At 38.7% G+C, this 13,524-nt stretch overlaps 1 protein-coding gene across 1 annotated transcript in view; it reads right to left on the reverse strand.

Annotated features, from left to right (window-relative positions):
- The window catches only part of CFTR (CF transmembrane conductance regulator), a 184,844-nt gene that overhangs the window by 5,650 nt on the left and 165,670 nt on the right, over positions 1-13,524 (reverse strand). Inside the window, exon 24 of the mRNA XM_069587941.1 lies at positions 8,093-8,182. Within this exon, the coding sequence (XP_069444042.1) occupies positions 8,093-8,182 (90 nt within the window). The remainder of the gene's footprint in view (positions 1-8,092; positions 8,183-13,524) is intronic.

Here is a 13,524-nt window from a genome sequence, read left to right on the forward strand (position 1 = left end):
CTTTCCTTTTAGCTATTATTTAATATTTACCCTTTTGTCATCTAGAAATCTTAAACAAGGAGTGTGCATCTGTTGTCTCTACTGCCTGAGACCACAGAACCTTTTTTCCCCTTCTTCAAACATCTAGTCCTTGGCTTATGAGAAACCACATCCTCCACAACCATTCCTTCCCTTTATCATGTGTAGGTAACTCTCTTCCTGTCCCTTGAATATTAGTCTTCCTCATTGCCAGCTCTCCAGTACTTCCAAGAGCTCATTCATTCTTAAGGTCTCAACTACCACTGATAAACGAATGATTTTTCACCTTTATCTCCAGCCCCAGGCCTCTTTCAAATACTTCTTAATCTTGTTCATTCTCACTAGCCCCAAACTGAATAACAACTGAATCCAGGCCATTATTAGCTCTTAAACTTCATACTATAGATCTCAAGTTGATTTGTCACCCCAAAACCCCACAAGAACCCTTCTGAAATAGAGGTTTGACCCTATTGTTCCTCTGTTTTAAAACCTACAGTGGCTGTTCTGACAATAACTGAACTCTCTCACATGGCAGATAAGGCACTCAGAACCCAGCCCTCTCTACCTTTACTTCCAGTAGCACTAAACACACAGCTTATAGCTCCCTCTACACCTTGACCTTCTCAGGTCTGTACCATAGCTTAGCAAGGAGTACCCTTCCCAATACTCCTGATCAGCTTCTAGGTCAGTCAGGCACACAGTCCCAGAAGCAGGGGTGCGAGTTCCCTTGTTCGACTGTCAGCTTCCTGAGCATAAAGACATGCGCTCAGTGCCCTTGCTGGACTCGTTGCCAGCCTCAACACATCCATTTGTTCACAATGTGAACTGAGCCCCAGAATGCTGACCAAACAAGACAGACGCAGCTTTGATGAATGATTTTTTTAAATACAAATTTAAAGACGAATTACAAATGGTAAATGGTGCCAGGTTTAGCTCTGCCAGTAGAGACCATGACCAAGACCAGTCACTTCATCTGCATACCTCCATTTTCTCATTTTTAAGATTCTACAAAACCTCTTTTTAAAAAGTATAAAAGAAGAAGTTTTTTAATACTTTAAGTCAATATTTCCTTCAGATGACTCAGAAATATTGGGGAATTTTTTAAAAGTCAAATTAAGCATTAAGAAAACTACTGATAAAACACTAGAGCTTGGAAGTCACACACAAGTAGCTTTCAGTCTGCACTCCACCACTCCTTTGCTGATGATGTCGAGGGTGTTACTGGAAGTCTCACCTAGCTCATGGGGAAGATATGGGGAAAATAATAGGACAGACTATAATGAGGATTATAATGGGGATTAAATGAGATAATTTGTGGAAAGATCTTGCCACAGAGTGTAGCACAGGGTAAGCACCTAATCCACCCTAACTATTAGTATTGTTAGAACCTGGGGAATTCTGAGTCATAGGCCTGGTCACTGAAACACTTCACAGGTATGACAGAAAGATTTGTAAGATTTCCCCGTTGTAAGTTACCGTAGAAAGCAAGTTAACAGGAAGTATTACAATACTAATGATTTACATCATGCCCCTAGTAACAGGGTTAAGATTTTGCTAAGAATGTTTTACAGTATGTAGTCTCCCCTTTTTGATTCACATCATTCATACCCTCGTCTATTAAGGCCACACTGGGAAAGCTACTTTAGTGAGTTATACTCTGTACTTTCCTGTGATAAAACGCTGAACAAAGTCTGTAGTTTTAACCCACATGGAACTTAACACAGTGAACAAGTACCTAAATATATAGCACTGTCAATATTTAGAGAATAAAACTATGCAATGAGTGACGGAGAGGCAGACCATTCTAGGGTGCATTTTCCCACATTTCTATCTCACTGATTAACTCCCTACCAAGTAGAGTAAAAATCTTTTAAAACCATATTCACTAGAGAAAGGTGAACATAAGTTAGTAAAACTTTAAATTTGAAGTCAGTGAATATTTAACATATTAATTACCTGTTTCCTGCCTGATATGGTGATAGGCTTTAGAGAGAAAATAGGAAGCAAGACAGACTAGTAATTAGTTTTGAAAAGATACAAAGCTCTTCTTAGCAACTCCACGTGCCAGTAAGAATGGCTTAAATTAACCTCGTGATTTTTTTTTTTTTTTGTGCTTAGTAAGAGATTCCTTAATAGACTCTTAATAGGAGTTTATTAAATTCTAGGTATTATGGCAGACCTGGGAATTCAAAGATGAATAACACCAGGCTCTGCCCTTAAGGAACTCATGATTCAGATGGGGAGAAAACTAACAAATGGGAAATTACTGCTCAAAGAGAAAAGTGCTATTGTAAAAGAAAGAAAAAAAAAGACTGAAAGGGAACTTGCTACAGAAATCATATAATTTAGTGATCTTTAACAGCAGAATTCTTTAAAAATAAATACTTACATTTACATAAATGCATATGCACATATATATGTGTGTGTGTGTGAGTGTGTGTGTGTATATATTCTGACTATGTTATCTGCACTATTGCCACAAACCATTTTTCAATAGATTAAAAACAAATATAAACTTTAGCTTAGTCTGTCCAAACTAAGGTGAATTTTAAATATATGGAATCTCAACATTTCTAATTATTTTCATTCCAACTTAGCATTGCAAATAACTTAAAGCATCCACAGTCTGTGGATATAAAGAACTTTAGGGAAAAAAGCATTTGCCAGCTTTCTGTGGTTGAACTGATAAATCATACATACTTCCAAACTGCTATTTACAAAGAACAAATTTTATTTTGTGACATATCAAACTAAAAAATGTGTTACGGTCTGAAAAGGAACAGGCATTTTCTTCAAAGTATTGACTTTTGCAATTGTTGCACTCTAAAATGTTATTATAGAGCAAGAGTTTGTTCTTGTGACAAGGAAACATGAAAAAAAAAGAATAATAAGGAAAGTGAAGTGTAGTTGGACTGGGAAGTCCGTTGGTAGGTCATTACAAAGATAGACTCTGTAAACTCCTTCAGACATTTCTTTTGCTACTCTACAGGTTTTCCAGGACAAACTTTCAACTTAAAAGGCCACTATTTCTGCTATTTAGCTTGCTCTCTAAAATAGCTTACCTGACTATTGATGTGTAGAGAAACAAACTATTTTATAAGCAATCTAAGGAGTAAACAATTACCAAAAAGTCTCCATTCCAAAACCATTCTATCAGTTTGGATAACACTGAGTAACAGACTGGGGTGAAGGAGCCTGAGAGGATAGACAACATCAGGGCACCTCACTGTGGGGAAAGAGTCTGTGAACCAGAAACCAAGGGAGGGAGCTGCTCCCACCACCCATCCCAGCCAAGCCCCAGCGTGCTCATGACCAACAGTGACACCCGTGTGGATCACAAGACTACCTTTACGACCCATTACACATGAGCAATTTATTTTTTTCATTTAAATAAACGAATCAAATCATGCATTCATTCATTCAGTCCATATTCACTGAACACCATCCACATGCCCCACACTGTTCTAGGCACTGGAAACACCACAGAGACTCATCCCTGCCCTCAAGGCCCTTACAAGGCCATGGGGGAAGTGCACAAGTTAAGAGGCGAATCTCTCTCTTGTGTGGAGAAAGCCGTGACAGGCATGGAGGTACCGGAGACAGCTAGGAGGGGCTCCTCTTATCTGGAGCATCAGGGCAGGTTTCTGGGAAGAACTGAGGTGTAAGTAGAGGCCTGAATGATGAGGAGGGGCAGCTAGTGAAGGGCTAGCAGGGTGTCCCAGCCACAGAGCATGTGAAAAAGCCTCTGCAGAACAGAGAGCACAAGGTGCCTTAGAGGAACCAAATAAATTCAGTGTAGTTGGATCGTGGTAAGCAGGGGCAGTTGGGGAGGGAGTTTAGAGAGAGGCAGAGACAAATCACATCAACCATGAGCAGTGTGGACTTTGTCTAAAAGGCAATAAGGAGCCATAAGAAGGTGAGAAACAAGCAATCAGATGCAAGGCTGCAAAGGGCAGAATGAACTGTAAGGAGCCAGTAAGAGAGAAACTGGAAAGGGGTTTATTTCAAAAATTCACACAAGAATTAAGAGTGGTGTGAGATGGGGACAAAGAAAAATGAATATATTCTAGATATTTGCAGGAAACACCCTTGACAGAACGGAATAGGTGGAGACAGGTGGAGAAATTGGGAGTCAAGGATGAGCCCCAGATCTTGGCTTTGGGCAATAAGAAGCTAGTGATGCCATTCACCGAGACTGGAAACACAGGACAACTGTGTGGCTGGTGCAGCTAAGAAATTCACTTATGGACAGAAGATGCCTGTCCATGCTGAAACATCAGTGAGGGAGCTCTGGACACAGGCAGATTTGGGAGTCAGCAGCACAGAGGAATTAGTTAGAGCTATGAAGATGCATGATATTTTCCAGGAAGAGTAAGACAACAAATAGGATTCTGTCAAACAGCAACATATAAAAGACAACAGGTAAAGATAACATGAAAGCATGACCATAACAGCTAATGTTCACTGACTGTTACTTGCCAGGCCCTAGGCTGGGCCTCTTATACATACTAGCCTGAAAACTGATAGCAACCCTACCAATTTATTAGTCCACAATGTTAGGGGTCTACTTTGTTTTTCTCCCTCAAGACTCAGCCTCCTTTCAAATTCTCTTGGTCTACACGGCTGGTACTCAGGGCTCCTAGGTAGAAGCTATCTGGTCCTCAGTGGTCTAGGGTTGGGGAATTTAGACTTTCATAGTTCCAGGTCATTGACAAAAACTCTTTCTCTCCCTTGGACTTGCTTTAAATTCATCCATTGAATGATAAGGCGTGAAATGCCAGGATGAAGGTCTGGGCCTAGGGCACAAAGGGTGAAAGAGCTGCTTTGGCCGCCAGCTTTGCTCCCAAGTCTTAGAGCTTGTAACTAGGCATGGTCCTCATGGCTTCACATGATCCAGTCCAGATATGCAAAGGTTCCACAATGTAGTGTAGGGCCAAATCCAAGGTAGGAATAGAGTATTTCTTGGCCTGACATTGTCTTCATAAGCTCTTTTGATTTCCCTTTCAGGGAAAAGGGGAATTACAAAGAAGGTGCTCTTGGGATAAGATTCGAGTGTTTAACTCTCTGCTATAACTCACTTCATTTCCCTCTAGAGAAACAAGTCACACTAAGGTCACAGAGAGGACCAGACGAGGTGACATTCAATCCCAGTTTACCCTGGCCAGTCCTGGTTGTCATCTTTCGTCCCAGTCTCCTGTCCAGGTAAGTAATGGACACATCCCTGAATGGTCCTATTTGGGCAAAGCGTATGATCAACCATATAGGATTAAACCCAGACCCCATAACTTGTAAGCCAATGTATTTTCTGCTTCTCTGGGCTTTTGCTGCCTTGTCTGTGCTCTATTCTCAGGCTACTTCAACAAAAATTTATCACTACTCTTCAAATACATGACATTAATACAAGGACAGCAGCAGTAACTTTATGAACAACAAATTATTTTAAAAAGATATACCTAAATATGAGCTGATTAAATAAAAATCTAAACAGGTAAAATTTTGCCATTATACTGGCATTTAAAGTGCTTATGCTACACCCAGGCCTGCTGCATCCAGAGCCTCTGCCCCAGCAGCAGGCTGCTGCTGATCCATACCTCCACAGGAGACACTCTCACTCAAAGGCAGATCTGGGGCAGACTCCGTGGCATCCCCTGCTGAGCCCAAGGTTTTGTTTGAGCCCTCTAAGCATCTCTGGCAGGTATGGGGTTTGACTCTAAACGTAATTTTGCCCCTCCAGCCATCTTGCTGGATGACGGGTATCCTTTTTCAGTGGGATCCTTCATTCTCCTGTCAATGGTTGTTCAGCAGCGAGTTGTAATTTTGGAGTTCACAGGAGAAGATGAGCCCCTGACCTTCTACTCTGCCTTCTTGGGTCTATCATTACAGTTGGGTGTTTATGCAGTGAGTTTTGGGCATGAGGATACATAGATTGTCTATATATCTTCAGATTGTTAGATTCTCATAGGTAAAGATTAGATTGTATACTTTTAACAAAGAAAAATGCCCAAAGGATTTTATTTTTATCTTTAGGAAGAAAGGAAGACATTAAAAGGGAATTGCCATTTAAGTCATAGTTATTTTCATAGCTAACTTAGAATAATGGTTATTTTGCTATACTATATAAATGTCCTAGCTGAAAATTTATATGCATATACAAACATATTGTAAATGTATATACACATACATATGTAAAATTAGTTTTAGGGATATAGATAGGATAATTTCTTTTTAAAAATATATTCATTGCTTTACATTTTTTCTTTTTGAAAAAAACATGGAAATGGAATTGCAGTTATAAGCTTAAATGTAGAAACCTGCTTCATTTATATCTAAATGAATGTTAATTTTTATATAAAATGTTTAAGTGGCTATGTATTTTTTTAATGTTTCCATATATACTTCTGTGAGAACAGAATTTCTGTGATTTGGAGTATTGTTTTTCTGAGAGCTTTTGAAAATTTTCTGGTGGGTAGTTAAATTTGTATATTATAATAGGTAACCAATGTCAGGAGTATTCTCAGTTGCCTATAATGTAAATAATGAAAATTTGTTAGAAGTATCATTAGTATATCTTATTTTGTGTAGCAGTTTGGCAATGACAATCAAAATTTGAATGTGTAAAACTTTTGAAATGATAAAACTTGCTGATGGGCTTTTACCTATTACTGTTCTCAAATTCATAAAGAAGAAAATATGTTAGAGATTGTAACATAATTTGAATGTCTGAAATATATGTCATTAAAAGAATTGTAATGATAAAAAAATCTTAACCATGTCTTCTAAAACTTTAGATTATTTTTATGACCCTGATTTCCTGTAAATTTTATTGTGACTTGGCAATACTTGTAGATTTTATAAAGTCTTCTGTCTTCCTTTCAAAGTTTCTCTCCCACCACATTGTGTTCCTATAGTTCATTCTCTGAAGTCACATCAAAGACATTAAAATGTGTCACTTGCAATTTAGTTAATGTTTTCTTTAAAAACCCTGTTTGTTCAGTAATAAGGAAACTTTGATAATGAAGACGGTTAATCTAAGTGCATTTTATTAGGGGCATGTTAAGGTTAGACATTCAATGGGTAAGTGTTTAAACTCATGGGCATTTCAAAGCTCCTGGCAAGATCCACTCTGAAGGGAGGCAGACAGGAAAGAAAATTTGAAATAAAAAAAATTTCCAAATATGTTAGAAACAGTGGGATAAAGTTGTTCTCTAAGAAGGCCTTTGCATCTAACGATCTTAAGTCCCATAACTGTAGTCAGGCATCATTCAGATCTTTGGACATAAACCTCAAGTTTAATAAACTAGAACAACTTATGTTCTCCTTTCTTAAATATGATGTCTGTATTTCAAGAATTTTTAGTTAACAGCTAGAGTATCTATCAAGCAAGCCAAGATTTCCACTTATGCTCTCCACCAACTCTAAATTCCTCCATATAATACCTTCAATTATAATGAACCACTTGTTTCTTATAAACAGGCTGTTATTCAGGAACTTAGATTCCATTTCAAACCATGTATTTCCTATGGTGTACTGATCTCAAAGAATACAGCTTGCCATACCTAGGTCATTTAGTATCATAAGGCAGCTGACTGCTAGTGACTTCCAGAGAAGACTGTATCCACCAGTTGGTCCTCTAAAATTATCATCACCCTTTTGCTAAACCTGTGCTTTCCAGAGAAGTGTATCATATCAAACCAAAGCTTTGTTCTTGTGCTGGGAAACCTTCAGACCCCAGATGGGGAACAGATAAGAAGGTACGGACAGAAGCTTCTCTGGATTGTGAATAATCCTGGTGTGCTGTAGGTGTCTAGGTCTCTCCTAGTTCATGTCTCAGTCATGCACATTCTGGAGGAAGGCTAAAGTAATGCTGGCCCTGGAGTCTGACTGACCACTGAGAAAAAGTCTAATCCAAAGAGGTGGGTGTTTCAGCAGTATTAGAGTTTTCCATTTTAAATTTATACACACACATGTACCAACATGCACAAAGGTAAATATAAAAAATGATCTCAGCTATGATAACCAATCTTGTGTGTATATGAGCAACCCTTTCCAAAATTACTTCAGTTAGCATCCTTACCTCATCTGCAACTTTCCATATTTCTTGATCACTCCACTGTTCATAGGGATCCAAGTTTTTTCTAAATGTTCCAGAAAAGATGAATACTTTCTATAGTAACAAAAAAAAAAAGAGGAAAGCATGAATAACCCAAACATGTTTTTATATTTCCCTTATTTTATTGTGAAATATTCGAAACAGAAAAAATATTTTAAAATAATAAAACATTCATGTACTTACCACTCAGTTTTAATTTTTAAAATTTTTATATTTGCTTGGTATCTTTTAAGTTTTTTTTTTTAACTTTATTTTACTTTACAGTACTGTATTGGTTTTGCCATACATTGACATGAATCCACCACGGGTGTACATGCGTTCCCAAACATGAACCCCTCTCCCACCTCCCTCCCCATAACATCTCTCTGGGTCATCCCGTGCACCAGCCCCAAGCATGCTGGATCCTGCATTGGACATAGACTGGCGATTCGTTTCTTACATGATAGTATACATGTTACAATGCCATTCTCCCAAATCATCCCACCCTCTCCCTCTCCCTCTGAGTCCAAAAGTCCGCTATACACATCTGTGTCTTTTTTGCTGTCTTACATACAGGGTCATCATTGCCATCTTTCTAAATTCCATATATATGTGTTAGTATACTGTATTGGTGTTTTTCTTTCTGGCTTACTTCACTCTGTATAATCGGCTCCAGTTTCATCCATCTCATCAGAACTGATTCAAATGTATTCTTTTTAATGGCTGAGTAATACTAAAATATTACAGCTACATCTGAAACCCCTTGTGAATACTTATCTAACTTCCATGTCCTTAGGATAAAGAAATTGAGATCATTTTAAGTTGTGGGAAATTAAAATGTTTTATTCAGAGCAATATTATTATAAGCAAATATAATATAAAATTAAAGTTAAAAATTATGCTTATGAGGATTTCCCTGGTGGTTCAGTGGTTAAGACTTCGTATTTCCACAGCAGGAGACACGAGTCTCATTCCTGGTCAGGGACATTCCACATACTGTGCAGTGTGGCCAAAAAAAAAAAAAAAAATGTTTATGAGTTATAATGAACTTGTTACAACAAAATCCTAATTTTGTACTGGTATTTTCCTTGGGTTTCTTTTATAATCCTACCTTCCTAAGGGATTTTGAAACTGTATGAATTTACAGACACTCAAACACATATGTTCATATGGTCTATAAACCAAGGCACATGTGTAACTAGACAGGCACAGGAAAGGGTTACAACTTAGAAATCAGTGAAAGAATGAAAATCAAATATTTGTGTAACTGACTGCATGTCACAGAGGGAAGGGGGGGCAGATAAGATGGATTGTGCTGAGGTGGCAAATTGACAATCTAATTTCCTGTTAAGGAACACTGCACAGCTCTCACCCGTGCTTGCTACATCACTGTCTACTTAAGTCTGCCTGTATAAATTTAAAAAAAAAGTTTAAGAAAATTACTGTCTCATTGGGAAATGCAACAACTATAATAATATTTAGGTCTCTCTCTGTATATATGGGTGAACTGAAAAATACTTTTGATGTTAACATTCAGAAAATTTTTTTTCTTTACCTTTTTTCTTTTGCCTTTGGTTAATAACACAGTCAAGAGAGCTGCTAACTAAATTTTTTGAACATTTAATTTTCACTAGCTGCCTTAGACTGAGAGAGAATGCTCAGCACCCATCTGATCTGTGAGGAACTACAGAAGGTAAGTTGGCCCCAGATGAATGGTGTCTGTGCCTTGCCATTGCAGTCAAGTTCAAGGATAGTCCTATTGGAGACCTCATTCCCTGGGGCATAATTTATGGCTTAAGGAACAAGGTTGTTGCCAAATATCTCAGGTACCCTCTGCAGAAGGCAGCAAAATTATGCTGGTATTTCTTAATTTGCATCAAATCAGTTCCTAAGGGATGCTTCCATGCTTTACAGAAGTGAACATAGACAATATATGACTCATGAGCTCATAAGAGGTGATGGATATATTTTTTGGTACATCCTCCTCCAAGCTCCCAAGTAAATGAACGTAATGTCCAAATAAACTAAAGAGAACAGACAATGTATGCTATTGAGAGATTCTGATAAAGTAAAGAGAATTAAATAAGAAGTGGCTCTGAGAATGCCAGTCAATTTATTACTAAAGCAATCAGGTTTATTTAGTATCTAAAGTTCAAAGGCTTGCCAATGGAATTTGGCCATTTGCTGTGTTTCACATACTTTCTTTTAATATTTTCTTTATATGAAAGCTTCTACCATTATTGAGAAAGATGTGAAATAACAACTGTAAGGGTTTACGAAGCATCAGACAATGCACCACTTCACTAAAGTTATCTCTACCAGGAACTCAGAGGCTACAACAGAGTCTATGGCCAGCTTACCACAAGCCAGATAAGACTCTTTACATGTGTTGTCTCTTTTTATCTTCATATAAATTTAATGAGACAGATCTTACTGCTGTTCATGAAGAAATCACACTTGGGAGAAGTTAAGTGACTTGCCCAAGGTTATTGAGTTAGTAGTTGTAGAGTTGGCATTCAAACCTTTAGAGTGCTCCTCAAATTCATAGCAAAATGCCTCAAGTCCTGGGCAGACCAGTTTTGATCCCTGATCTGGAGCTTAGGAAAGATTAAAGGTTGGGCAGAAGCAGCCCAGTGGGTCCATAAAGAGCCCATTCGCACTCAGCAGCACAGTTGTCAATTCAAGCACTGCTATCCATCCTTTAAGCCACAGGCTCAGTACCTACACTGTGAATTGAGAGTTTAGCTTTCTCTTCCTATGCAGGACCTGATTCAAAGGCTTTTATTTGGGCTACAGGGTCCTTGTAACTCATGGGGACTTACGTATCCAATGGAACAGCACAATATGAAATTTTACTTTGGCCAAATGGAAAAATGCCAGCATTCTGGAGGACCACAGGTAGAGGCTGAAGGTATTATAAGATCAGAGCAAACACAGACGTTTGTTAAGGGCAAGGTGCCCTGTGCAGATGCTGTGACAGCGCAGCTCTTGCTGGAAAGTGTACCTATGAACAAGAATCCAATCTTTTCAAGTTTCAGTGTTACTGCAAAATGGGGGAGATGTCATATTTTTTGATTTTCTAAAATCTACTCTACCCCTGGGCTTTTCCATTTTGACAGATAGGACCTTTATTTTGAAAATGAAAGTCACTCAGTCATGTCTGACTCTTTGTGAACCCATGGACTGTAGAACAGTGATCAATGCAAAGAAATAGAGGAAAACAATAGAATGGGAAAGACTAGAGATCTCTTCAAGAAAATTAGAGATACCAAGCAAACATTTCATGCAAAGATGGGCACAGTAAAGGACAGAAATGGGATGGACCTAACAGAAGCAGAAGATAGTAAGAAGTGGCAAGAATACACAGAAGAACTATACAAAAAAGACCTTCACGACCCAGATAATCATGACGGTGTGATCACTCAACCAGAGCCAGACATCCTCGAATGTGAAGTCAAGTGCGCCTTAGGAAGCATCACTATGAACAAAGCTAGTGGAGGTGATGGAATTCCAGTTGAGCAATTTCAAATCCTAAAAGATGATGATGTGAAAGTGCTGCACTCAATATGCCTGCAAATTTGGAAAACTCAGCAGTGGCCACAGGACTGGAAAGGTCAGTTTGCATTCTAATCCCAAAGAAAGGCAATGCCAAAGAATGTTCAAACTACCACACAGTTGGAGTTATCTCACATGCTGGCAAAGTAATGCTCAAAATTCTCCAAGCCAGGCTTCAACAATATGTGAACCATGAACTTCCAGATGATCAAGCTGGATTTAGAAAACACAGAGGAACCAGACATCAAATTGCCAACATCCGTTGGATCATCAAAAAAGCAAGAGAGTTCCAGAAAAACATCTACTTCTGCTTTACTGACTATGCCAAAGCCTTTGACTGTGTGGATCACAATAAACTGTGGAAAATTCTTCAAGAGATGGGAATACCAGAGCACCTGACCTGCCTCTTGAGAAATCTGTAGGCAGGTCAGGAAACAACAGTTAGTACTGGACATGGAACAACAGACTGGTTCCAAATAGGGAAAGGAGTACATCAAGGCTGTATACTGTCATCCTGTGTATTTAACTTATATGCAGAGTACATCATGAGAAACACTGGGCTGGATGAAGCACAAGCTGGAATCAAGATTGCCAGGAGAAATATCAATAACCTCAGATATGCAGATGATACCACACTTATGGCAAAAAGAAAAGAAGAACAAAAGAGTCTGTTGATGAAAGTGAAGGAGAAGAGTGAAAAAGTTGGCTTAAAACTCAACATTCAGAAAATGAAGATCATTGCACTTCATGGCAAATAGATGGGGAAACAATGAGAGACTATTTTTTTGAGTTCCAAAATCACTGCAGATGGTGACTTGCAGCCATGAAATTAAAAGATGCTTGCTCCTTGGAAGAAAAATTATGACCAACCTAGATAGTATATTAAAAAGCAGAGTCATTACTTTGCCAACAAAGGTCCATCTAGTCAAAGCTATGGTTTTTCCAGTAGTCATGTATGGATGTGAGATTTGGACTGTGAAGAAAGCTGAGCACCAAAGAATTGGTGCTTTTGAACTGTGGTACTGGAGAAGACTCTTGACAGTCCCTTGGACTGCAAAGAGATCCAACCAGTCCATCCTAAAGGAAATCAGTCTTGAATATTCATTGGAAGGACTGATGCTGAAGCTGAAACTCCAATAATTTGACCACCTGATGTGAAGAAATTGGAAAAGACTCATTGGAAAAGACCCTGATGCTGGGAAAGATTGAAGGCGGGTGGAGAAGGGGATGATAGAGGATGAGATTGTTGAATAGTATCACAGACTCAATGGACATGAGTTTGAGTAAACTCCAGGAGTTGGACAGGGAGGCCTGGCATCCATGGGTTGCAAAGAGCCAGACATAACTCAGGAATTGAACTGAACTGAACCAGACTGTAGCCCTCTAGGCTCCTCTATCCATGGAATTCTCCATGCCAGAATACTGGATTGGGTAGCTGGTCCCTTCTCCATGGGATTTTCCCAACTCAGGGACAGAACTCGGATCTCCCACATTTCATGTGGTTTTAGCAATTTGAGTCATCACGGAAGCCCTTCATTTTATCAATCCACAAAATTCAGAGTTATGCATGACTTATCTTTCTCTCTGATCATCCCAAAAGGAATTAATCATCAGTTCTGTGGATTGTTTACCCAATATATCTCAAAGCCATTTATTTCTCTATCACTTTAGCTACCAAATCGTTCAAGCCACCAGCATCTTTCTCTGAACACTGTAAGAACATCCTATTTCCTTGCTTTAGAAACCAAAGAAATCACCATCAATATAAATTGGATCATGTCATTAACCTTTTAAAAAAACCTTCAGTGGGGACTTCTCTGGGAGTCCAGTGGTTAAGAATCTGTCTGCCAGTGCAGGGGACA

Source organism: Ovis canadensis, chromosome 4 (assembly GCF_042477335.2).
Source record: "Ovis canadensis isolate MfBH-ARS-UI-01 breed Bighorn chromosome 4, ARS-UI_OviCan_v2, whole genome shotgun sequence".
In the NCBI taxonomy this organism is placed as follows: Eukaryota; Metazoa; Chordata; class Mammalia; order Artiodactyla; family Bovidae; genus Ovis; species Ovis canadensis.